This window comes from Dipodomys ordii, unplaced genomic scaffold (assembly GCF_000151885.1).
Source record: "Dipodomys ordii isolate 6190 unplaced genomic scaffold, Dord_2.0 Scaffold107, whole genome shotgun sequence".
In the NCBI taxonomy this organism is placed as follows: domain Eukaryota; kingdom Metazoa; phylum Chordata; class Mammalia; order Rodentia; family Heteromyidae; genus Dipodomys; species Dipodomys ordii.
In genome coordinates, this window is record NW_012267323.1 from 4608680 (window position 1) to 4634986 (window position 26307).

A 26307-nucleotide genomic window follows, 5' to 3' on the forward strand; every position below is an offset into this window, starting at 1 on the left:
CCAATCCCGGGCCCTGTCCCCCAATCCTGGGCCCTGTCCCCCAATCCTGGGCCCTGTCCCCCCAATCCCAGGCCCTGTCCCCCAATCCCGGGCCTTGTCCTCTTATCCCTAACCCTGGGCCTGCCCCCATCTTGACCCTGTCCCTCATCCTGAGCCCTGTCCCCCATTCCGGGCCCCGGTCCCACCTTCATGGACAGTAGGCGGGTCAGGTAGATCTCAGGGATAGCCTTGGCTCGCTCCCGCTCCCCGCCCCGGAGGCTGCCTCTCCTGGGCCTGGGAGGTTCAGGTTCCTCAGTTGGCTTCACCAGGTGCCAGGGCCGGATGCCTCCCTCGTCCACATCTTCCAGCATCGGGGTCCCTGGGCCAAGACCATAGAGTTTGTCCACCCACCCCCCACTGCAGATGCCACTGGCCCTGAGTCTCCCCGGCTCTACCACTCCAGGTCCTGCCAATGGGCCCCAAAGTAGAGGAACCAGAATAAGGTTCCTTTGGGGAAAAGGAAGATCAGTAGAAGCCTGAATCTAACCCTTCCCTTCCCCCTCTCCTTTTTTTTTTTTTTGGTTGGTCATGGGGCTTGAACTCAGGGCCTGGGCGCTATCCCTGAGCTCTTTGCTCAAGGCTAGTGCTCTACTACTTTGAGCCACAGTGCCACTTCCGGTTTCCTGATGCTTAATCGGAGCTAAGAGTCCTCACAGACTTTCCTGCCTGGGCAGGCTTCGAACTGTGAACCCCCGATCTCAGCCTCCTGAGTAGCTAGGATGACAGGCATGAGCCCCTGGTGCCTGGCTGGATCCTTCCCTTATGATAAGGACTAGGCAAGCAAAGCCAGTGCAGAGGACCCAAATACTGGGGGTGTGGAGTGGGAAGGAGGGGAAGGCACTCACTTTCTCCAGGGACGTAATCCTGGTTTTCTCGGAGGACATGCTTGGTGAGGCAGGGGACAAGCGCCACAGTAGCTCCATCTGGCACCTGCTGACCACAGCTGATGATCTCACTGCCAAGCCCCATCCCACCCAGCCCTTCACCCCTCCGCAGCTTGGTCCTAGGACTTGAACTCAGGGCCTGGGCACTGTCCCTGAGCCTCTCTGTGCTCAAAGCCAGCGCTCTACCACTTGAGCCACAGCGCCACTTCCGGCTTGTTCTGTGGATGTGGTCTTGAGGAATCGAACCCAGGGCTTCCTACAGGCTAGGCGAGCACGGTAGCCACATTGTCCTTTCCCACCTTGTAATGCTGCAGGGTGTTGAGGCGTCTCCACAGACCCTGGACCTCAGAAGTGACATCCTCGTCAGACAGGATGAGATGGCCGGCCACGCCCGATCGCCATTCTGCAAGAAAAAAAAAAAAAACATACAGAAATGACCTGACCCAGGGTTTCCAGGATCTCCTTCTTATAATGGAGTCCCATCTTGTCCTCCGTAAACACAGGTGCATGGTCCTACCTACAGAGAGAGAGAGAGCTGCCCCTCTTCTCCGAAGAACAGGAGAATCTCTCATTAGGTGAGAGATTGCCTGATAAAGCCAAGCTTGTGGTCTAACTTATGTGACTGCATAGGGGTTTGAACTCAGGGCCTGGACGCTGTCCCTGAGCTTCTTTGTGATCAAGGCTAGTGCTTTACCACTTGAGCCACAGTGCTACTTCTGGCTTTTTCTGAATAGATTATTGGAGATAAGAGTCTCAAGGACTTTTCTGTCTAAGCTGGCTTTGAACCCTGATCCTCCTAGCTCAGCCTCCCAAGTAGCTAGGATAACAGGCGTGAGCCGCTGGTACCCAGCTGTGCCAATTTCTAACATCTCACCTGTCCGGGGTGAAAAGCTGTCCCTGCAGGTCTAGTCTTGAACCAATCCAGGTCCCAACATTATCTCTGATCCCCCGCCCCCCAATTCTCCTGCTCCCTGCCCTTACCAACATCCAGGGTGCGAGGATCTGGGCGCTGGGCAAGAGGCAATCCTTTACAAAGCTGGTCCAGCATCTTCTCTTTGGCTTGCGAGATGGTGTCACAGTCTAGAACCTTCACCGGCACACACTGGGCCTCTCCTGCCCCAGGCCCCACAGCCAACAGCGCGTTCAAGGTCTACGCAAAACACAAAGGAATGGTCAAGATTCATGTCCTTTTGAGATGGCCAAGACACAGGACCAAGACTTCAGAATGCTTTAGACTTTAATTTTTTTTCAAACTTTTTTTTTTTTTTTTTGCCAGTCCTAGAGCTTAAATTCAGTGCCTGGACATTTATCCCTGAGCTTCTTTTGCTCAAGGCTAGCACTCTACCACTTGAGCCACAGCACCACTTCTGGCTTTTGGGCGATTCACTGGAGAAGAGTCTCCTAGACTTTCCTGCCATGTTGGTTCTGAACTGCTATCCTCAGTTCTCAGGCTCCTGAGTAACTAGATTACAAGCGTAAGCCACAGGCACCTGGCTCATGGTCCCTCATTCTTAGCTCCTCATCTGTCTCCCTCTCCCTCTGTCCTCCACTAAGTTAGGACAGTCTGTGCCCAAAAGAAATCTGCATGAACCAGGCCCCCCCCACCCAACCAGACAGAGGTGCAGTTCAGTACAGCCTGGATAGGAACTAAAGGAACCATCATGTTTAACTGAGGGACAGCACAGACAGGGAAATAATGAGTAGGTCTGCCAGGAAAGCTCCTGGTTTTGTGGGCCAGGTTATACCCATGTTAAGCTGGCCAGAAAGACAGCCAAACCCAGTTGGGCACTGTTGCCTCACACCTGTCATCTTCCTCAGGAGGCTGAGATATTGGAAGGATTCTCTGTGAGACTCTTCTCTCCAAAGAAGCACCAGAAAACCAGAAGTGGTGCTGTGGCTCAAATGATAGACCCCTAGCCTTGAGCATAAAAGCTCAGGGACACACCAGGCCCTGAGTTCCAGACACACACACACACACACACACTCACACACACACACATCCAGACCCTGGCCACCAGCACAGGACTGTGGTCCATGACAGAACAGGATTCTTCCCAAGTCCCAGTTTGGCCATCATGGTCCCGAATCTAAGTCTGTGGCTCTCAACACTACTCAGATCACCCTAAGACCTCCCACTGATCCAGCACTTTCTCAGTATCCAGGAAGCCAGGAGCTACATCCTCACCACAATGAATAAATGAAATGAATAAAATTAACTGGGAGAGTGAAAGGGGAGGGTTGACACTGTCCAAAAAGAAATGAACTCTTGGCTGGGAAGATGGCTCAGTGGTAGAGTGCTTGCCTTGCATGCACGAGACCCTGGGTTTGATTCCTCAGCACCACATAAGCAAAAAGCCGGAAGTGGTGGTGTGGCTCAAGTGGTAGAGCGCTAGCCTTGAGCTGAAGAGCTGAGGGACAGCGCCCAGGCCCAGAGTTCAGGCCCCACAACTGGACCCAAAAAAAAAAAAAAAGAACTCTTGGCTGGGAATGTGGCTTAGTGGTAGAGTGCTTGCCTAGCATGCAGGAAGTGCTGGATTCAATTCCTCAAGACCACATCAACAGAAAAAGCTGCTGTGGCTAAAGTGGTAGAGGGCTAGCCTTGAGCACAGAGAGGCTCAGGGACAGAGTACAGGCCCTGAGTTCAAGCCCAAGAACTGGGAGGAGGAGGAGGAGAAAAAAGAGGAGGAAGAAGAGGAGGAGAAAGAGAAAGAGGAGGAGAAGGAGGAAGAAGAAGAAATAGAAATGTTACCTGACTTATGTAACTGTAACCCCTTTGGACATGACCTTTATAATAACAATTTAACAAATTAGGCTAGGCTGCCCGTGTCTCACGCCAGTAATCCTAGCTACTCAGGAGGCTACAAGTTGAGGATTGAGGTTGGAAGCCAGCCTGGGCAGGAAAGTATATAAAACTTTTTCTGTTTTTATTGTTGCTTTTTTGTCAGTTATGGGCCTTGGGCACTGTCTCTGAGCCTCTATGTTCAAAGCTAGCACTCTGCCACTTGAGCCACGGCACCACTTCCAAACTTTTGAGTGGTTAATCGGAGCTAAGAGTCTCTTGGTGACTTTTCTCCCTGGGCTGGCTTTGAATCACGATCTTCAGATCTCAGCCTCCCGAGTAGTTAGAATGACAGGCCTGAGCCACCAATGCTAAGCTTGTAAAACTGTTATCTCTAAAAAAAAAAAACTACTTAGAAAAAGCCCAAAGTGTGCTACGGCTCAAAGCAAGAGTGTGCTAGCCTTGATCACAAAAACTCAGGGACACTGCCCAGTCCCTGAGTTCAAGCCCCATGACCAATCTAAATCAGTAAATCAATAAATTGGGCTGGGAAGGTGGCTCAGTGGTAGAGCGCTTGCCTGGCATGCATGAGGCCCTGGGTTCGATTCCTTGGTACCCCATACACAAGATATAAAATAAGATTTAAAAATAAAAAAAATATAAAAAAACAACCCCAAACTCAAAACTAATAAATGCCTCTAGCCAGCAAGTAGTTAGAAAGTCACAATGGGGCTCCCTAGCTAGGTGTAGATACCAGAAGCTGGTACCCAAATAACAGACCGATAACTGCAGACCCCCCCCCCTCAAAAAAAACCCTCACCAGGGGCCGGTATTCCACATCCTCTCGGAGCAGACGATTGTCATTCAGGGTGTACTTGGCTTTGCCAGTCACACTGTCCACAGGTCCTTTGTCCACTTGATGCTTAATACCCCGGAAGAGCATATACAGCGGTTCCCCTGCTGAGTCCTAGAAAGAGGGGTTACAGGGTAGTTTAGGGCATACCCCCGCCCCCTTCCTGGCAGATGGTAGGGGTATACAGGACATGATGTAGACTGGACAGAGCCAGGACGCAGAACTACAGTGAACAGTCCAGGGAAGGCGTGGTCTCCGCTTTGATTTGAATAGGGAAGCAGTGGGCGGGGCTTGAGGCATAATGATCTCAAGGGCCCAGCCCTCCCCGCAAGCGGCTCCATTGGTCTCCCTCACCCTCACGAAGGTGTAGAGACAGATGGACATCCAGTTGGTGAGCAGCTTTTCCACCACTGTCTCTGTCCTGAAATGACAGGGCCAGCCAGGGTCAGCAGGAGGGAGGGGGGGATGACTACAGAATTCTCCTAAAAACCCTTGACCCCCTTCTCCCCTAGGCCCTGTCTCCAGCTGTCTACCACTGCCTCCCTCCCCCACCCCCCCCCAGCCCCTTCCACCAACCCTGGACGCTACACCAACCTGCGTAACATCAGCTTGGGGTTCTTGGCCACGTACTGGGTAACCAGATCACTGAGCAAAGTGCGGAGGATGTCGGTGAAATATTCCAGCTTCCCGTGCAGGGAGACGGTGAGCAGAGAGGCCACGTAGGCACGGTCCCGAGCGGAGAAGGTGCGCTGACTCTCCAGTGTGTGGATGAACTGGGGGTCGGAGGGGTGGGGTGTGGGGGGGAGGGTGGAGAAGGGAGAGGGGAAAGGTTATGGGATGGGTGAAGTCAGAAAGCAAGAGGCATAGAGCAAGCAGGGCCTGGCCAGGGCTGGGCCAGGAAAGGTCTGATTAGGAGTACGATGGATGGGTGGATGGATGGATGGAGGGATGGATGGATGGATGGATGGATGGATGGATGGGTGGGTGGGTAGATGGAGGGATGGATGGATGGGTGGATGGATGGATGGATGGGTGGATGGATGGAGGGATTGGGGGGAGAAGGAACCCAGAGGGTTCTGGGGATCCACCTTGGTGAGGAAAAGCTTGCTGTTGAGCAGGTTGGAGAGCTGCCCCAGGCCTTGTTCCACTGTGGGCCGCCTGCACTCTGGCACACCCAGGTCCCGGTGTAAGGGCGATTCCTGGTGCCCGGGGAAGAAGACACGTTCAGCGTACACCTTGTAGTCAAGGAATGGGATGCCACTGCCCAGCAGGTCACTGGTGAGATCCGTCATCTCGGTCATCAGGTCTGTGGAGCAGGCCAGGTCAGGTTGGGCCTCAATCTCATCCAGTGGGCATGGCCTTGAGCGGAGCCCTCCCAGTGGGCGTGGCCCTATGGAGTCCACCCAGTAGGTGTGGCCAGGGACAGAGCCTACCCAGTAGGCCTGGGCAGAGCTCATTCCAGTGGGCGTGGCTTCTGGCAAAGCCAGCCAATGGACGTGTCCTGGACAGAGCCTGCCCAGTAGGCCTGAGCAGAGCTCATTCCAGTGGGCGTAGCTTCTGGCAAAGCCACCCAATGGGCACAGCCCAATGGGCGTGTCCCGAACAGCGCCTTTCCCAGTAGGCAGGGCCTCCTGCAGAAGCCACCTGGCTCTCTAAAACCTCACCTGTAAACTCCTTCTTGCAACGATCCCGCACGCTGCTCTCCAGATTCTCCAACTGGATCTGAACCTTCTTATAGTCCCTCAGGGCCTGCTTGCTCTTCCGCCTGGCTCCAAATAACATGAAAGGTGGGAGGAGAAAGCTGGAGAAGGAGGCCCAAGCCCTTGCCCCCTCTGGCCTCCTTTGCCCAGGCCAGGCTAATCCAGCTCCAGGCAAATACTGACATCTAATATGAGTGTAACTTGACAATGCCCCACAAAGATCAGACCTGACCCCTCATTAATTCAGCCTGTCCCATCCCAGCCAGCTATAACCACGCATTCCTCTAGCCCAGCAGAGTTGGCCCGCAAACTACGACCGCAACCAATCTGGCCTCCAATCTATTTTACAACAGGGTAGACACCTGTTGGGGTTCACATTTATAATCCCATCTACTCAGGAGGCTTGAGACCTGTGGATCACAGTATAAAGGCAACCTAGGCAAGAAAGTCCATAAGACTCTTATCTCCAATTAGACACCAAAAGGCAGAGGTGGAACCGTGGCTTAAGTGGTAAAACACCAGCCTTAAGCAATTAAAAAAAAAAAAGCAGCTCGGGCTGGGAAAGTGGCTCAGTGGTAGAGTGCTTGCCTAGCATGCATGAGGCCCTGGGTTCGATTCCTCTGCCCAATGGTAGACTCTAGCAGTAAAATAGAAAATGCCTGGTCTACAAAGCCTCATTTGTTGACGCTAGAGCTTTACAGAGTGAGCCGGTGGCTCATGCCTGTAATCCTAGCTACTCAGGAGGCTGAGATTTGCAGATCATGGCTCAAAGCCAGCCTAAATAGGAGACTCTTCAATAAACCACTCAAAGGGCTGGGAATGTGGCTTAGAGATAGACTGCTTGCTTAGCATGCATGAAGCCCTGGGTTCGATTCCTCAGTACCACATACACAGAAAAAGCCGGAAGTGGTGCTGTGGCTCAAGTAGTAGAGTGCTAGCCTTGAGCAAACAAAGGTCAGGGACAGTGACTTGGGCCCTGAGTTCAAGCCACAGGACCAGCACCTACACCCTACAACGTCTCCCCAGCCCATCCCGGCCACATCTCGCTGCACCCACCTGTACATGAGGACAATGATGACGACACCCAGAGCCAGGAGAGACGCGCCCACCCCCAAGCCCACCTGGGCGGCCACGGGAAAAGCCACGGGGCTCTCGCCATCGTACTGCACGTGACCCAGGGAGAAGCGCAGGTTCCCCATCTGCACCTGGTGGGGGAAGGGGGGAGCCAGCTGTGAGTTGGGGAGAGGGATCAGTCAACACATCCCGAAGCCCAGCCCTGCTCCAGCCAGGCCCACAGACCGTGAACTCCGGCAACTCATCAGGTGACTCCCTGAGGGCGTGGTGCCGGGGAAGAGGCTGCTGGGTTGGGGGTTCGCAGTATAGGTGGTTTCGGGTCAGTGTCTTCACCACACAGGAGCCATCTCCTATCATGGCCACTACCTCCTCCTTGGACATGGCCAGGTCCAGATTCTCCCCCTAGAAAATAAGAGTCCTTTGGGCTGGGAAAGTGGCTTCGTGGTAAAGAGTGCTTGCCTAGCAGGCACAAAGACCTACTCCACCCTTGTTCTACCATCCTGGCCTTTCAAACCACATGCACGGTGCCTGTCCTCCCGAGGAAATGTCTCGGGGTCCCACAAAGCCCAAGTACCTCCACGGAGAACACACTGCCAGGTTTGTGCCGGAATGGTGTCATGGGGTCCTCAGGGTTGAGGGGCTGCAGGGTGGGGTCAGCCTCATAGGAGAAAGGTGTGGGGCTCAGCGTAGCGAAGTCAAAGAGCAGGTTGTCGAAAATAAACTCCACCTGGACCCACGGGTTCTCGGGCAGGCTGGGGAGGGCGGGTGTGCGGCACACGATGAGCTGGGAAGAGTTCACCAGACACGGCTCCTCAAACTGGAGGAAGAGAACAGAGATCAATGGAGGGAGTTGGTGGAGGAGGTGGCGGTGGCTCACACCTGTCATCCTAGCTACTCAGGAGGCTGAGATAGGAGGATCATGGTTCCAAAACCAGCCTGGGCAGGAAGGTCTGTGAAACTCTGTATTCTCCAATTAATCACAGAAAAAGCCAGAAGTGGGGCTAGGGCTCAAGTGGTAGAGTACTAGCCTTAAGCAAAAAACCAGCTCAGGGACAGAGCCCAGGTCCTGAGTTCAAGGCCTAGGACAAGCATTAAACACACACACACACACACACACACACACACACACACACACACACACACACACAGGTAGATCAGGGCTGGGAAGGTGGCTCAGTGGTAGAGTGCTTGCCTTGCATGCATAAGGCCCTGGGTTCGATTTCTCAGCATCACATAAACAGAAAAGGCCAGAAGTGGCGCTGTGGCTCGAGTGGTAGAGCGCTAGCCTTGAGCTCAAGAGCTGAGGGACAGCGCCCAGGCCCCGAGTTCAAGTCCCACGATGCACCAAAAAAAAAAAAAAAAAAGGTAGATCACCTGGGGCATGGAGGAGGGGTGGGGGGGGTCTCCTACCTTATAACTGCAGAATGTTCCAGGGGAGCACTCCGCCTCTGGGACCACACGGCGCTTCCGTCCAAGCCCTTGGCCGGGCTGCAGCCCTCTTGGGGGGACCATAGTCACCCGGATTCTTGGCGTCTGTACGACATCCAGATTCTGACCATGAACCCAGATCTTACGTCCTCCACTGAAACACAAGCCCCAGAACCACGTGTGATTTATGGGGATGCAGGATTGACCCCGCCCCGTGTCTGCAAAGCTGAACCCCAGCCCCAAACCTCATGACCCCTTTACCCTATTGACAAAAGGGATGCACTAGCCATCCCCCCCCCCAAAAAAAATGCCTTACGACCCCTCCTCTCCGATAAAGGGCACTATGAAGATCCACCCCACACAGCTGTCATATTTTTGCCCCCCCCCCACTCACTGCTGTACCTGAGGAAGCTTTTGCTGGGGCCAGCGGAAGTGACGTTGGGGTCTGATGTGTACTTGAACTGGCCATGCTGAAGCTTCCGCTCCGTGGCCCCAAACCACACAGTGACGGGGAGCAGGGCAGGCGTGGGGTTTGGGGTGGTTTGGCACCGCAGCTGCTCCGCCTCTTGTTCTAGCAGCCTGGGAAGGGAAGAGCCGAGAGGAGCACTGGCAGGATGGAGCGGAGTGCTGAACTAAGGACCCCACCCAGGGCTCTCTCTGCACACTTCCCTCCCGGCCCCCGCTGTGGGAGGATCTGGCTACTACTTTTTATTTTCGTGCCCGTCTTGGGACTTGAACTCAGGGCCTGGGCACACTGTCCCTGAGCTTCTTTTTTGCTCAAGGCTAGCACTCTACCCCTTGAGCCACAGCAGTGCCACTTCTGGCTTTTTGCTGTGTTATGTGGTACTGAGGAATCGAACCCAGAGCTTTGTGTGCATGCTAGGTAAGCACTCTACCACTAAGCCACCTTCCCAGCCCTTGGCCACTTTTCTTATGGGGTAGACATGGCCCTCTCCCCATTCCCCCTCTCCCTCCAGCCCGTCCCTGGGGTGCACAGCTGTTTGGAAGCAGGCCTCACAAATGACAAGACTGCTCTCCAATCACCACGCGGATGTCCTCCAGCCGACCAGACAGAAGGTTAGACCCATGCAGGGTGAGGCGGGTGCCCCCGGCTTTGGGGCCACGGACCGGGAAGATGGACTGCACCTTTGGGTCCTATGAGGAAGGAAAACGGGTCAGGGAGAGGCAAGCATCAGGCTAGAAACACAGAGGCCAGCGGGAGGCCAAGAGAGGTAATCACACTGGCTTATAGATGGTGGCTCCATAGTTACGTACCTGGTAGGCAAAGTTGAGCTCTGAGACACCGCGGCCTCTTCCTGACACCTCCACGGTCACAGTACCCGCTACCTCTTCTCCACTGGCTCCAGTGATACACATGAGACTGTGGGCACAGGGCACACAAATGGGATGCTGGCTTGGGACTTGAACTCAGGGCCTGGGCGCTGTCCCTCAGCTCTTCAGCTCAAAGCTAGCGCTCTACCACTTGAGCCACAGCATCACTTCCAGTTTTCTGGTGGTTCATTGGACATAAGAGTCTCAGGGACTTTGCTGTCCAGGCTGGTTTTGAACCGTGATCCTCAGATCTCAGCCTCCTGAGTAGCTAGGATGACAGGCGTGAGCCACCAGCACCCAGCTAGGATGATTTTTAATTAATTTTTTTTTGGTGCCGGTTAGGACTTGAACTCAGGGCCTGGGTGCTGTCCCTGAGCTTTCTTGCTCTAGGTTAGTGCTCTAACACTTTGAGCCACAGCTCCACTTTTGACTTTTTGGTAGTTCATTGGAGATGAATGTCTCATGGACTTTCATGCCCAGGCTGGCTTTGAACTATGATTCTCAAATCTCAGTCCCCTGAATAGCTAGGATTATAGATGTGAGCTACCAGTGCCCAGCCTCAGGATCCTCTATAGTACTGGAAGAAAACTATTTCAACACACTAGCAGGGCTTTAGCATCTAAGAATTAATATCCCTGGCTGTTTTTTATTTTTGGTTCTTATGGGGCCTGAACTCTGGGCTTAAGCGCTGTCCCTCAGCTGTTCAGCTCAAGGCTAGTGCTCTTCCACTTGAGCCACAGTGCCACTTCCGGTTTTCTGGTGGTTCACTGGAGATCAGAGTCTCACGGTCGTTCCTGCCCGGGCTGGCTTTGTACCATGATCCTCACATCTTAGCCTCCTGAATAGCTAAGATTATAGATGTGAGCCACCAACACCCAGCTTTTTTTTTTAACAATGCAATTCCAGAATCCCCAACAATCAATCAGTGTCTGCTAGTGGTGGCTCATGCCTGTAATCCTAGCTACTCAGGAAGCCTACACCTAGAGGATGGAAGCGTGAAGCCAACCCGGGCAGAGAAGTCTAAAAGACTCTTATTTCCAATTAACCAACATAGGGCTGGGAAGGTGGCTCAGTGGTAGAGCGCTTGCTTTGCATGCCTGAGGCCCTGGGTTCAATTCCTCAGCACCACATAAGAAAAAAGAAAAACAACAACGAATTAACCAACATAATCCTGGACTGGAGGCATGGTTCAAATGGTAGAGCCATGAACTATAAGCAAGAAAATTGAGGCTGGGGATGTGGCTTAGTGGTAGAGTACTTGCCTAGTATGCATGAAGTACATCTAAACAGAAAAAACAGAAATGATGCTGTGGCTCAAGTGGTAGAGTGCTAGCCTGGAGCAAAAAGAAGCTCAGAGACAGTGCCTAGGCCTTGAGTTCAAGCCCCAGGACTGGCGAAAAAATAAAATTTTTAATTTTTTTAAAAGAAAACTGAGCCCCCTCTGTATTTTCGCAATAAAAAATTTTTAAAAAATGAGAAAAGAAAAGAAAGGAAAACTGAGCAAAACCAGGTGCTAGTGGCTCACACCAATAATCCTAGTTTCTCTGGAGGCCGATATCTAAGGACTGAGATTTGAAGCCAGCCCAAGGAAGGAAAAATCTGAGAGACTCTTATCTCCAATTAACCACAAAAAGCCAAAAGCGGAGCTGTGGCTCAAGTGATAGAATGCTAACCTTGAGCAAAAAAAAAAAAAAAGCTCAGAACAGTGCCCAGGCCCTGAGTTCAGGCACAAAAAGAAGGAAGGAAGGCAGGAAGGAAGAAAGGAAGGAAGGCAGGAAGGCAGGAAGGAAGGAAGAAGGGAAGGAATGAAGGAAAGAAGGAAGGAAGGAAGGAAGGAAAGAAGGGAGGGAGAACGGGTGGGTGGGAGGGGAACATAAAAGCCAAGAACGAGCATAAGGTTCAAGCTCCAATACCTTTCCACCACAAAAAAAAAAAATTAAACAATTATTGCTGTTTTAGCAATAAGGCTGGTGACTTATGCCTACAATCTTAGATACTTAAGAGGCTGAAAAACCAGGCGCTGGTGGCTCACACCTGTCATCCTAGCTACTCAGGAGGCTGAGATCTGAGGATCACAGTTCAAAACCAGCCCAACAGGAAAGTCCGAGAGACTCTTATCTCCAATAAACCACCAGAAAACCGCAAGTGGCACTGTGGCTCAAGTGATAGAGCGCTTGCTTTGAGCTAAAGAGCTCAGGGACAGTGTCCAGGCCCAGAGTTCAAGTCCCACAACTGACACACACACACACACACACACACACACACACACACACACACACATGGCGCAAAAAGAAAAGAAAAGGAATTTACTGCTGTCAGAGCATATTGTTACAAAGGAGCCCTGTAAGGCTGGCTGGTGGGGGTGGTGGAGGGGGCTGTGGTGGCTGAGTTTTGCTAGCTGCTCCAGTCTACCACCGTCACCACATGCAAAGCACCCACTGACAAAGTGGTAGAAATCTGATCTCTTTTTGGAACATCTCTGAAAGCCTCTAGTCAAATCTGACGGGTAGATGTGAACAGTCTTTAAAAAAAAAATTAATAAATAACTGCTGGTTTGTAGCCAGAAAATAAAAAGCTTGGGGCAAATGAACAGCCACAAGGTCAGCCGTGCAGTGGCTTAACTCTGTGACACTCCAGGGAAAACTGAACAAGCCAAGTGTGAACTACTGGGGAGGGTGGGGAGGGGAAGGAGGGGGTGGGACTGGGGAGTGGGGGGAGGGGGGAGAGGCTCTGGCCAGTCTAGCCAGGATATATTTTTAATTGTTTCATAAATCACTTCATACACGGCATGATGTAAGTTCTTAACGTTCCGGGATCGTTAATAATCGAGATTAAGTCTCCATAAATACTCTGTCAAAAATATTTGGAAGGGAAACTGCAGGCTCTCGGCAAGTGCTTTGAAACACAGACTGTGGAGCCAGCCAAGTGCTGGTGGGCTCATGTGCGTGCCATCCTAGCTACCTAGGAGGCTGAGATCTGAGGGTCCTGGTTCAAAGCCAGCCCAGGGCAAGAAAGTCCAGGAGACTCTTAATGCCAGAACCACCAGAAAAACCAGAAGTGATGCTGGGGCTCAAACACCAACACCAACACCAACAATCCAAGCAGAGCCTAATCAACAGGCTTGACATGCTGGTTCCCAGGCCAGGAACATGCAGCTAGACATAGGAAGACAAAGTAATCGTTCTGGGCATTCTGAGTCCCTGAAGAGGAGGTGAGCCAATCACAGAGCCGTTCTCATGTTAGTAATTAGCTGGCTTACCTGCTGGACACCTCATACCCCTGGACATCCACAGAACAGGGCACTCCGGCCACCCAGACCCTGTCCAGCACATCCTGTACATGTTGGCCCAGATTGGAACCTCTGATGGTGACACGAGTACCCCCCTCGATAGGCCCAGTCAGCGGGTTCACCTGTTCCAAGACAAAGACTGTGCCTCACCTACCAACATCTGGCAGACAGCTAACCCCTGGCCTCCCACCTCTGGTCTTCCCGAATCCATGGCTTCTGTCCCTCCCCCTCCCCCTTCTTCCCTCTCTCCAAGCATAGCAACGAGAAAGACATGGCAGCATTCCAACATACCGAGTGGATGAGGGGCGCGGGACACTGGGTGGCCACGGCCTCGGCATTGTTACAGGCCTCCTTGGCCACGCAACGTGGATGTTCCCCTTCACACCATACACAGCCATACTGGGGCAAAGCAGTCTGGCAGCGGCTGCAGTCCCCGTGGCCGACCGAACAGTCGTACAAGATCACTGGAACCCAGCAGGAACAAATGTTGAGCAGTAGACAGGAGAAACCCCGCTCCCCTTCCACCAACCCGATCCACCTTCCCGCCGCAGGCTTCCCGGTAGCTTTCGCTCACCATGCAGGCCCTCTGCACTGTCTACCCGCAGACGGCCGGCCCAACGCAGAAACAGCCCCACCTGGAGCTCCGGCTGCACAGCCTTATAGTTGAGCTGGAGAAACAAACACAGTAAGGGGGCTGGGAATGTGGCTTCGTGGTAGAGTGCTTACCTAGCATGCACGAAGTCCTGGGTTCAAGTCCTCAGTACTACAGATACAGGAAAAGCCAGAAGTGGTGCTGTGGCTCAAATGGTAGAGAGAGCTAGCCTTGAGCCCAAGAAGCTGAGGGACAATGAGTTCCAAGCCCCAGGAACCAACACAAATAAGCGAAAATGGAAAGGGATGAACTATAAGAGCACAGTGTCAAAGGTCAAAGTTGGGGTATAAGGGCATCCACCTATAGCTCAATTTTTTCTTTTTTCTCAGTCTGAGACTGGAACTCGAACTCAGTACTTGGTGGCTGCTTTCTCTCTACTAAGCTTACGCCTTCCAACCCGGACAGATCTCAAGAGGTCTGGACTGGCATGCAAAGACCTCATAGGGTCCACGGGTGAGGGGCAGGGTAGACAAATGTGGCAGGATCCGGCTGTGTTACAGACACCCTAGGCCCCCCCCCACGCTCTTGAATTCACACCTGATGCTTCTGGCACGTGATGTGACACACGGGATGTGGAGGCGGCTCACACTGGACTCGTGCTTCTACCGCTACCGTGAGGCCCTCCAGCTCCATTACACACTCACTACTACCTCCTGGGCCACCCTGGAGGACAGAACACATGGACACAGGGAAAGCTTCAGGACCTAGATCTTACGTGTTGCACAGATTTTCCAGCTGAAGACCTGGGCCCTGGGGGCTGGAGATGTGGCTTAGTGGTACAGTGCTTGCCTAGCAACGCATGAAGCCACAAGTGGCACTGTGGCTCAAGTGGTAGAGCGCTAGCCTTGAGTAAAAGAAGCTCAGGACTGGGCATTGGTGGCTCACGCCTGCCATCCTAGCTACTCAGGAGGCTGAGATCGGAGGATTGTGGTTCAAAGCCAGCTCGGGCAGGAAAGTCCAAACTCCAAGAGAGTCTTGTCTGCAATCAACCACTCAGAAAACCAGAAGTGGCTGGGTGGCTCAAGTGGTAGAGCGCTCGCCTTGTGCTGAAGAGCTGAGGGACAGCGCCCAGGTCTGGAGTTCAAGCCCCAGGACTGGCAAAAAAAAAAAAATCAGACAAAGACACACACACACACACACACACACACCTGGAGGAGGTGCAGGTTCCGGCCTTCCAGCTGGATTTCACGTTCCACAGACACGGGCATGAGCACAGAGCCATGGACACGCTCCACGCACGGACACGAGCTCACCCTCTGATTTGCCTCTTCCTGCAGGCATCCAGAGCAAGACAGTGTGTAGAACCCGCCCGATCCGGCTCAGTCCTCCACCTTGGTTGGATTTCAGAGTCCAAGGGGGGGTGGACTCTGCCCGCCCCACCCCCTCTTCCCTTCCCCCCTTCCCCCCCACCCCTGCAATGCAAGGTGGGCAAAGGACTCGATCATCTCTCTCCCATCGCCCTTCCCGAGGCCTCTCCTTCCTGGGCTGGACCTCACCAGCTCCCAGAGCCCGGGGGTGTCGTACTGGTAGCCGAGGCTGGACAGGAGGATGAGGGGGGCAGGAGGGTCCTCGTGCTCTGTGGAGTCTCCGTCACCTGAGAGGAGGGTGGAAGTGGAGAAGGCGGGAGGGTCACCCCCCGTCCACTTGTCCGCGTTGGCCGCTGCGTCGCCTCCTCTCATGAGCGGATCCGGCACGGCCTTGGTGGAGCCAGCGGCCCCTGGGAAAATGGTGGCGGGAGCGGTGGCAGGGGACAGGTCCAGGGCCACTGTGGGGGGCACGGGCTGTGCGGGGGGCACTGTCGCTGCATCTGGGGGTAACGGGAGGGAGGCCGAGAGGTCCTCAGGTTTGACCCTAACTCCCAAGCCGGTGGGGGCAGGGGGGAGGACAGATCCGGGTTGGGTAGTAGGGAGGCCGGAAGGGAGGGGAGGAAGGCCGGAAGGGAGGGACTTCTGGGTGGCAGTGGGAGACAAGAGAGGGCCTGGACCTGCCCACGGGCCCCAGAGGCTAAGCAAGGAAGGCTGGGCCGCAGGTAGGGCATCTGAAGCCGTTGCTATGGAAGGAGCCCCCGGCTCCCCAGATCGGGTATCAGGATTAGGGGTGACTGTGGCTTTGGGGGCTACAGATGGCAAAGGGGTGGGGGTATCTCTTGCAGGAAGGGTCAGGGGGAGAAGCGGGCTCTGCAGGGGTGGGGGGTGGGGAGGAGGAGGGCACAGAGAGAGACAGGAAGGGCCACTCAGCAGCCAGGCATAGGCATCAGCAGGCAGGCAGGCAGGCAGACATGGGCATCAAGATGCAGCCAGGCAGGCAGGCAGGCAGGCAGGCAAAGGGGATGTTAAGAGGAAAAGAACCAAGGAAAAGAAAAACAAAAAACAGCCCGTTAATTTTCCAAAGGACAAAACGCGGGAAAAGGTGTGGGGGGGGGGCTTCCAGGGGTGTCTGTGCTGAGGGGGGGGGGGGTAGGGGGTAAGGGCAGGGGGTCTATGGAGGCCTACAATCTCCCAAGCTCTCAGCCCTGACCATGATCTGCCAATACAAGCGGCACACACCGTGGCTTTCGCCACTCAGGACGTGGCCTCGTGCGCACAAAGCAGAGACACAGAGACACCCCCCACCACGGCCATCAGAAAACACTTGGGGACCCGACCACAACCCCAAACAAACCATCCCACGGGGCCCGTTGTAGAGACACACTCACCTGCTGGCTCACAACCATGGGTCCAGCATCACAAGAGGCCTTGTGGGTACATCGGTGTTGCCAAACACACCAATTACAACCCCAGTGGCTGCTCACGCAGGCCTGGCACCTGAACAGAACACAATCATGGTGTGTGTGTGTGTGTGTGTGTATGTGTGTGTGTGTGCTGGGAAGTCACCATATGCTGGGCCCAAGAGGCTGGGGACAGGGTAAACTACTCACGGTGCAGATGGATGGAAGTCTGTGATGGCCACACAGTCATAGAAGGAGAGAGATGCTTTGGCGATCATCACCTTGCCAAACCGGAGTTCCACATCCACAGAGACGTGGTCTGCAAAGTGGAAGAGAAGAGCGTGGACTGATGAGACTCACACCTAGAGACCACACAGGCTGAGATCACGTGAGGTGGGGTGCAAGAATCAAGTTCCCCAGACACAGAATTGAACACATTAGGACTCCCAAGAAAATCATCCGTGGTAGCCAGGGTGCTGGTGGCTCATGCCTGTCATCCTAGCTCCTCAGGAGGCTGAGATCTGAGGATCATGGTTCAAAGCCAGCCCAGGCAGGAAAGTCTGTGAGACCCTTACCTCCACAACTAGAAGTGGAGCTATGGCTCAAAGTGGTAGAGTGCTAGCCCTGAACCAAAAAAGCTCAGAGACAGCACCAAGGCCATGAGTTCAAACCCCATGACTGACATAAATAGATGAATGAATGAATAGAAGCCATCAATTGTGAGCTTAACGTCTCACCCCAACCACAGCCCTAGGAGCAAGACAGGAACACAGTGGGGGAATCCCATGTTCGAGACCAGCGCCGTCTCTCACCCACCGGCGCCTCTGGGCAGCACCGGAGTATTACTAGGATCTGGGGAAGGACACATCACGCCGGAACCGGTCAGCAGGGCAGGACTCTGATGATCCCCAAAATGGCAGGAATATGATTCCCCGGGCCACAGAGGTGGCAGATCTGGGATTGACAGGAAAACCTGCCAAGAAAACCAAAAGAGAGGGCTGGGAAGGTGGCTTAGTGGTAGAGTGCTTGCCTAACATGCATGAAGCCCTGAGTTTGATTCCTCCATACCACATAAGCAGAAAAAGCCAGAAGTGGCTCAAGTGGTAGAGCGCTAGCTTTGAGCAAAAGAAGCTCTGGGACAGCGTCCAGGCCCTGAGTTCAAGCCCCAGGCCTGGCACAAAAAAAGAAAAGAAAATCCAAGAGACACTGGAAGTTTAAGGCCAGGATTTTCACGTTTAGGACCCAAATGTGGACAGCAATCAGCAGCCCGCAGCCCTCAAAGCATTCACAAAGACCCTCTCTGACCCAGATAAGAACAAGTAGAGAAATCTAGGCCCCTAGACAAATGACCTGGCCAGGCACTGGTGGCTCGTGCTGGTCACCCTAGCTACTCTGGGAGGCTGAGATCTGAGGATCAAAATTCAAAGCCAGCCCAGGCAGGACAAGTCTGTGAGACTCTGATCTCCAATGAACCACCAGAAAACCAGAAGTGGCGCTGTGGCTCAAGTGGTAGAGCGCTCGCCTTAAGCACAAGAACTCAAGGGACAATGCCCAGGCCCTGAGTTCAAGGTCAAGTGAAAAATAAGAGTATCCAGGCAAGGCTATGTAATATTGAGTGCATCCAAGGTCTCTACCCATCCTGAGTCTTCCCCACTGGGGCCCCACTTAAAAGACTGGTCATTTACCTCCCTCCTCTCCTCTCGGCTGATGTTGGCAGGGCTGAGAGCATCTACTCGCAGACAGCCCAGCTCAGGCTGGAAGCTCCATAGCCACTGCTCTGGGCCCTGGCCTCTGGAACATTCAGAATGGCGAGTGCACCTGAGAAAAGACCAGCATCCACCTATGACCCTCATAGCTAGCATAGGGCAAAGACAGACAAGGAGGGGCAGACACCAAGCTCCCATGTCTCACCAAGGGCACCGATGCCAGGAGGGAGGAAAAATGCAGGGGAATGGAACAACTGGAGGATGGGATTGAGAGCAAGGGCTAAGATGACAATTTCTAGACAAGTCAGGCACCGGTGACTCACACCTGTAATCTCAGCTAGCTACTCGTGAAGCTGAGACCTGGAAGATTCCACAGTCTATCCATGTCTATGAACCGCTACAGCCCATAAAATATATACAATCTAGCAATCGAAAAGAAATCTAGGCCAGGCGCTGGTGGCTCACGTTTGTCATCCTAGCTACTCTCACCAGGCTGAGATCTGAGGATCACGGGTTCGAGGTCAGCCCAGGCAGGAAAGTCTGTGAGACTCTTAGTTCCAATAAACTACTCAGAAAAAAAGCTGGAAGTAGGGATGTGGCTCAAGTGGTAGGGTGCTAGCCTTGAGCAGAAAGAAGCTCAGAGATAGCTCTCAGGCCGAGTTCAAGCCCCAGGACTGGCAAAAAAAAAAAAAAAAGATTGTTCAAAAAAAAAAAAAGATTGTTCATTCATCGGATTTGGGGAGGGTAAAGAGGGGACAGGAATGGAGGAACAAAGCATGAACAAATGCAGCAGTGGAACTCACTAGACACGACATTGAAAATGAACTATATAACTTGTAGGCAGGGATGAGAGGCGGAAAAAAAATAAAAGCTGGGAGAGAGGAAGGGAAAGAATAATATTGTCCAAAACAAAATGTACTCATCCTGGGTGCTGGTGGCTCACGCCTGAAATCCTAGCTACTCAGGAAGCTGAGATCTGAGGATCACGGTTCAAAGCCAGCCCAGGCAAGAAAGTCTGGGGGACTATTATCCCCACATAACGACCAGAAAACCCAAAGTGGCACTGTGGCTCAAAGTGGTAGAGCACTAGCTTTGAGCAAAGCTCAGAGCCCAGAGCCCAGGCCCTGAGTTCAAGTTCCAAGACAGGCAACAACAACAACAACACACACACACATACACACAGGAAAAAGACAAAGAAAAAAGTCTGAGAAACTCCATCATCTGGCAAAATGCTGGACTGGAGGCCTGGCTCAAGTGGTAGAGCACCAGCTATGAGCAAGAAAGCCCAGCAAGTGCCTGAAGCCCTCAGTTCAGGTCTGTGTCAAGGGCATGCATGTGTGCACAACACATGCACACACCTTCCCACACTCCTAGACACAAACCAACAGAAGAATCCTGGACAGGGCAGTTACAAGAACTTGAGGCAGGGTGAGGAGTTGGGGGAGCACTGTGCTGACCTTCCCAGGAGCACACACCACCCACAATAGGGATCCTTGTGGGCAAGGCAAGCGGCACAGTCTAGATGCTGGGTGCAAGGGGCCACAGGAACTTTCACCACCTGTGACAACAAAGAAGACCCAAGATTGGCAAATGCACCCACCAATAGCGAACCCACATCTGGGTTGGCCCCTCCCAGCAGCAGCCATGCCCTGGACCAATCCCGGCTCTTACTGTAGTTTGGGTCATGACATACAGGTTCTCGAAGGTCCCATCAAAGGTAAGATCTCTGCTCACCGCAGACCCAGGCTGGATGCTCTCTTTAGAGTAAAGGTTGACATTGTTCCCAGGGCCCAAGTAGACCTGAGATCAGAGGCCACGAGATCAGCCACCAAATCTGTCACCACATACCCACAGCTATTTGCAACTCAAACCACCTCGCTACAGACAGGAAATGTCCTCCTAGGCAGAGTTGGGTGATTGCATCCATCCTTCCCACACAAACCCTGGGAAGAAGGGTAGGAAGGGAGAGAGGACTCACCCTGTGCAGTTGTCCCTGAGTGTCACCCAGGAAAGCGATGGCATGTCCATTTTCCATGGTGACTGCTACAGCTGTTAGCTGAACCCCTGGCAATTCTAGAATTGGCGTGGCTTCCAACGGGATCAGGCTAGCCATGGGGCTGGGTGTATGGTCTGAGCCACAGGGAAAAGCATCTGGTGTGTCCTACAGGAAGCCGGAAGTATCAGTAAGACTGGCTGGACAGCCCAGAGCTGGAAGCTCCTAGCTACTTCAGGAGGCTGAGATCTGAGGATCATGGTTCAAAGCCAACCTGGGTAAGGAAGTCCATGAGACTTGATGAACCACTAGGAAATTGGAAGTGGCACTGTGGCATCCCACTTCCGGTTTCCTGGTGGTTCCTTGGAGATCAGAGTCTCAAGGACTTTCCTGCCCCAGCTGGCTTTGAACTGTGATCCTCAGATCTCAGCCTCCTGAGTGGCTGGGATGACAGGCGTGAGCCACACATCACTTGGCTCATTTGATCTTCACCTTTGCCTGTAGCTCCACCTTCTCCAATCCCCAGCCTTGATGCTACTTTCCCTTGTTGCTATGTTCTCTGTTCACTCCACTTCCTAAACTTCACACCTCCCATCCTATTTACCGAGCACTCAGATCTCATGCTTCACCCTGAAAGCAATTTTTTTTCCTCTTATCTGCCTTCAGGCTCCAACCATATATCAAAACCCCTCATTCCTATCTTGCTCCAGAACCTAGATCAAGAGGTCTGACCCAAAATTCTACCCCTATCTTAGAACTCTAGGCCAGGGGTAGGTGGCTCACGCCTGTCATCCCAGCTACTCAGGAGGCTGAGATCTGAGGATCACAGTTCAAAGCCAGCTGGGGCAAGAAAGTCCTTGAGACTCTGATCTCCAATGAACCTCTACAAAGCCCAAAGTGGTAAAGCACCAGCTATGAGTAGAAAAAAGCTGAGGGTTATTAAGACCCATGCCCTGAATTGAAGTCCCAGTACCAGCATAAATGAAAACAAACATAAAAACAAACCCAAATACCTTCTAACCCCTTCCCCACAGTACTGCTGCCTTTTTTTTCCCCCTTGGGGCTTGAACTCAGGGCCTAGGCACTGTTCCCGAGCTTCTTTGGCTCAAGGCTAGCGCTCTACCCCTTGGGCCACAGGGCCACTTGCAGCTTTTTCTGTGCATGTGGTACCGAGGAATCGAACCCAGGACTTCATGCATGCCAGGCAAGCGCTCTACCACTGAGCCAACTTCCCAGCACAGTACTGCTTCTTTATTACCCTGGTTCAGGCCCATGCCAGCATTGCTTCCCATTACCTTACCACACAGTAGTAACATAGCCCTCCATCGCCCAGCCCTAAAGAAAGCACCTGCTTCCAGAAGCCAGTGGCTCCCACCTGCAATCTAAGCTATTCAGGAGGCTGAGAGCTGAGGATCGTGGTTAGAAGCCAGCCTGGGTAGGAAAGTCCATGAGACTTTTTATCTCCCATAAACTACTCTGAAAAAGCCAGAAGTGGCGCTGTGGCTCAAATGGGAGAGTCAGTAGAGTGCTAACTCAGGGATAACACCCAGGCCCTGAGTTCAAGCCCTAGGACACGTACACACACACACACTAGAAGCAAACACTTGCTGTCTATTGACCCGATCACCCTTGCTCCACCCCAACTTGGCTTACAAAATGCCCAGCTGCTGACCTCAATGGGCAAAGGCCAGGCCCCTGCCTGAACTCACCACTGGCAGCTGCGCGCAGTCAGAAATGACGTCGTAGGCAATGTAGGCCACTTTGGTCCCGTTCTCAGCCCGGCCTTCTCGCATGTAACAGGCATCACGGGTGTCGTTGGCCAGGCGATCGACTTCATCCAGGGGGAAGGCACAGAGCACAGATGTGTGAGGGGCCCTGGGAGCTTCGGGCAGGGGCCAGTCCACAGTCGGGGGAGCCACGGAGGAGAAAGCCGCGAACAGCACATCCCCGGAGGTGGCCAGGGCGGCTGCCTGGATCAGACCATAGCGGCCACCCTGGCAATCCAAGGGCAACTCCACGTAGGAGTAATAGTGCTGGTCACGGAGACACATGCGTGACACGTAGGCCCGGAAGGCCCTCGATGGGGTCTTGAGATCTCGTCGCAGGAACAGGAAGTAGGCGCTGGCCCCACGCGTGAAGGCGCTCACGAAGTGGTGGCTGTACTCCGAGAGGCGGCCCACGGCGAGCTTGGCTGTCTCTTCATAGGAGAAGGCAGACTGGGGGTCCGGGGGTCGCAGGGTGCGGGTTGTGATGGGTGGAATACCACCCCCGACACCCCTACTGGTATAACCCCGCCCCACAAATAGAAGAGGCTCCCCTGCTGAATTCTGGGCCACCACACCCACAGTGGTGACCTCGGGATCGTTGGCAGCTACGTATTGGGTATCCCCAGGCCGGTCCAACCTCAGGAGCTGCTGAAGTTGCCCCAAAGTCCGTAGTTCACAAACCCCCTGGTGGACGCTCCCACAGACCACCAGAGCTCCTGGGCTCACCAGGAGCAGCTGGTTGGGGTTGTTGGTTGGCTGTGCCTGAGGACACTCATCTGGCAAGACAGGAGGCAGGCAATCCCGGCTGTCATCCACAGGACCCGTGGCCACCATGGCTTCCAGCTGCAACCCAGGGCTCAGCGCGAACAGGAAGTTGGTGCCCCCCACATAGAGGGTACCTGAAGCGGGGTCCCTGGCCAGATGTTGCAGCTGTGTGCCATTGGGAGTAAAAGCAGCCGGTGGAGAGAGGTGGAGGGTAAGGACACACCCAGCCCAGAGCACTTGAAGAAGAGCTGGGCCAAGGGTAGGCATGATCACCTGAAAGACAGACAGACAGACAGACGGACAGAGGGGTCGAGTGAGGCTCCTGACCATCATTGTAAAGGACCGGACTATGGCGTGCCAAGATGCCCACAGACTTAGCTGAGCAAGAAAGGAGAAGGAGGTGCTTCACACACCTGTCATCCTAGCTACTCAGGAGGCTGAGATCTGAGGATCGAGGTTCGAAGCCAGCCTGGGCAAGAAAAGTCCAAGAGACTCTTATCTCCAAGGAACCACCAGAAAACTGGAAGTGGAGCTGTGGCTCAAATAGGAGAGTGCCAGGCTTGAGCAGAAAAGCTCAGGCACAGCACCTAGGCTGTGAGCTCAAGCCTCAGGACTGGCACAAAGAAAAGCAAAAAAGGGAGGAAGAAAGGGAGAAAGGGAGCAAAAAGGAAAGAAGGAAAGAAAGAAAGGAAGAAAGAAAGAAAGAGCAAAAGAGAGAGAGAAAGAGAGAGAGGGAGAGGGAGGGAGGGAGGAAGGAAGGAAGGAAGGAAAGAAGGAAGGAAGGAAGGAAGGAAAGAAAGAAGGGAAGGAAAGAAGGAGGGATCCGGTGGCTCATACTTATAATCCTAGCTACTCAGGAGGCTGAGATCTAAGGATTGTGATTAGAAGCCAGTCCAGGCAGGCAAGTTCTGGAGACTCTTATCTCCAAATAACCAGCAAACTGGAAGTGGAGCTGTGGCTAGATGGCTAGCCTGGAACAAAAAAGCTCAAAGACAAGGGCCAGGGCCCTGAGTTCGAGTCTCACAATCAACAACAAAAAAGGGGGAGGGGAGGAGGAGGGATCCCAGATCCTGGAGGCGGGAAAGGCACCAGTAGGTCAGAACAAAGCAGAAGATCTTTTTTTTTTTTTTTTTGAAGCCAGGAATCCAGACCCAACAGGCCAGAGAAGATGGAAGTTGAGTCAGTGTGGGAAAAGTAAAAGTCAAAGGGCGGGGTATCTCACGTGCAATCAGTGTGTAATGAACACTCTGAGCTACCTGGTCCAGAGAGAAGGCACAGAGCCCTGGAGCTGGAGCGCCTTACACAGAGGTAGGAGCCACTGTCCCCCCCCCCCCCCAATACCTAGGGCTCAAGCACCCTTACCTGGCAGGGCCAGCTGGATTAGGCGACAACAGCATGACCTGAGTGTGAGTCACCTTGGCCTGAGACTTTGGCCTGAAAGAAAGCAAGAGGGTAAAGCTGTAATTGGGGGGGGGCTTGAGCTGCAGACATGTGGGGATCTCTGGGCTCCCCATTATGGAAGGCAGTATCAAAGTACCCCCTTCCTCACTACCCAGCCTGCCTATGGAGGCCCCGCCCAGCCTGGCCCTCGGCCACCAAACAAATTCCACATGGGGGAGGGGGAGGGGAGCAGAGCCAGGCACCGGAGGGGCCTGGGAAAGGTCAGCAAGAAGCCCCAGAGTGACACCAGAGCCCACTCAGGTCCCCCAGCACTGCCTTTACTCTCTCTCTCTCCCTCTGTGACGATCCCCTCCCATCACTACCTTTTGTCCCAACTCTGCCCTGTCCAGGCACCCAGATAAATATATCTGTCACAGAGACTGAGGTCAGTCCTGGCCAAAATGGTTCCTTCCTCCACCCCCACCCCTTGCACATACAGCAAGATGCACACACTCCCAGGATGCATGCATACATGCACATACAAACATATATGGCCAATTGGCACACACACAGAGGCAAGCAAATGCAATCTGTAACCATAACTCACATTCACTCAGAAAGACAAACACAAAGCCTGGGGCTGGTGGCTCACACCTGTCATCTTAGCTATTCAGGAGGCTGAGATCTGAGGATTGCAATTCCAAGCCAGCCCAGGCAGGAAAAGTCCACAAGAATACCAATTAACCACCAGGAAACAGGAAGTGGCCCTGTGGCTCAAGTGATAGAGTGCTCAGCCTTGAGCTGAAGGGCTCAGGGACAGCGCCCAGGCCCAGAGTTCAAGCCCCACGACTGACAAAAAAAAAAACAAACCAACCCCCACCCCCCACAATCATACAAACTCAAACACACACATCAACAACCACATTTAGACACCTGCATAAACAGATGCATACACACATTTTCCTGGTTCAAGCATCATATCCTAAAGAAGAGCTGTGGCAGACCAGGCCATTCTCTGTTACTTCCTCTTCTGCAGGGCACAGGGTATGCGATGAATGAGAGAGTATCAGAAAAGAAGTGATCAGAGAGCCAGGTGCTGGTGGCTCGCATCTGTCATCCTAGCTACTCAGGAGGCTGAGATCTGGGGATCATGATTCCAAGCCAGCCTGGGCAGGAAAGTCCACGACTCTTAGCTCCACCAGAAAACCGGTAATGGAGCTGTGGCTCAAAGTGGTAGAGCGTTATAGCCTTGAGAAAAAGAACTCAGGGACAGTGCCCAGGCCCTGAGTTCAAGCCCCACCCTCGACCAAAAAATAAAAAGGCATCAGATCCCAGGCTTGAATCTCCAGATGCTAATGGTTCCTCCCAACCAAGGTTGGTGAAATGAGGGTACAGAAACACAAACCCCAGACCAAGTGATCCTTCTACTTGCCTGTGCCCAGGGCTTTGTGGCCTGCCCCTCCCGCTACCCAGCCCTTGCCAGGCTTTGGTACCAAGGATTCACTTCGTCATCCCTTTGGGATGGAGGAGGGCTCAGAAGGGTGCTCCTGAGGAGGACTGAACTCAGGAAGGTCCAAGGAGTCAGGCTGGGAACAAGGACACTGTGATACTGCCTGATGGGAGAAGAGGGTGTGTGGGGTTGGTGGGGGGGGGGTTGCTTTGGCCTCAGCCTGGCTGGGCACTGCTCCCAAAATAGCTTGGGGGTTTCCATTTTTAGTGTGCAGAGAACAGGACTCGCTCTATGGGAGAAGAACAAGGCTGTCTCTGTTTGCCACCCAAAGGGGGTGAGGGCTGGGAGGTAGAGGGGGGGTGGTAAGAGGCAGTAGGGAAAGTCTTGAACCCAGCAAGAAGCCCAGGACTTTGCCAAGGAGGCCCCCCCTCCCCCTCCTCACCCCAACAACTTGTTTCTAAGTGATGGCGAGACAAAGTGTCTTCCTTTGGGGGAATCCATGAGGATATG

General features: G+C 53.5%; 1 protein-coding gene across 1 annotated transcript in view; it reads right to left on the minus strand.

Moving 5' to 3' along the window:
- Positions 1-24388, minus strand: part of Plxnb1 (plexin B1) — a 28973-nt gene extending 4585 nt beyond the window's left edge. The window contains exons 1-31 of the mRNA XM_013028218.1: positions 24330-24388; positions 22146-23240; positions 20422-20604; positions 20115-20243; positions 19901-20001; positions 18423-18555; positions 17554-17710; positions 16948-17056; positions 16726-16834; positions 15527-16207; positions 15179-15301; positions 14568-14693; positions 13953-14046; positions 13670-13842; positions 13349-13500; positions 10033-10138; positions 9776-9912; positions 9160-9336; positions 8740-8911; positions 7904-8146; positions 7555-7731; positions 7312-7460; positions 6220-6320; positions 5644-5861; positions 5150-5328; positions 4910-4976; positions 4523-4669; positions 1905-2073; positions 1223-1326; positions 885-969; positions 186-358 (exon numbers count right to left, since the gene is read on the minus strand). Coding sequence (XP_012883672.1) covers positions 186-358; positions 885-969; positions 1223-1326; positions 1905-2073; positions 4523-4669; positions 4910-4976; positions 5150-5328; positions 5644-5861; positions 6220-6320; positions 7312-7460; positions 7555-7731; positions 7904-8146; positions 8740-8911; positions 9160-9336; positions 9776-9912; positions 10033-10138; positions 13349-13500; positions 13670-13842; positions 13953-14046; positions 14568-14693; positions 15179-15301; positions 15527-16207; positions 16726-16834; positions 16948-17056; positions 17554-17710; positions 18423-18555; positions 19901-20001; positions 20115-20243; positions 20422-20604; positions 22146-23234 — 5763 coding nt within the window. The 5' untranslated portion in view covers positions 23235-23240; positions 24330-24388. The remainder of the gene's footprint in view (positions 1-185; positions 359-884; positions 970-1222; positions 1327-1904; positions 2074-4522; positions 4670-4909; positions 4977-5149; positions 5329-5643; positions 5862-6219; positions 6321-7311; positions 7461-7554; positions 7732-7903; positions 8147-8739; positions 8912-9159; positions 9337-9775; positions 9913-10032; positions 10139-13348; positions 13501-13669; positions 13843-13952; positions 14047-14567; positions 14694-15178; positions 15302-15526; positions 16208-16725; positions 16835-16947; positions 17057-17553; positions 17711-18422; positions 18556-19900; positions 20002-20114; positions 20244-20421; positions 20605-22145; positions 23241-24329) is intronic.
- Positions 24389-26307: the final 1919 nt, after the last annotated feature.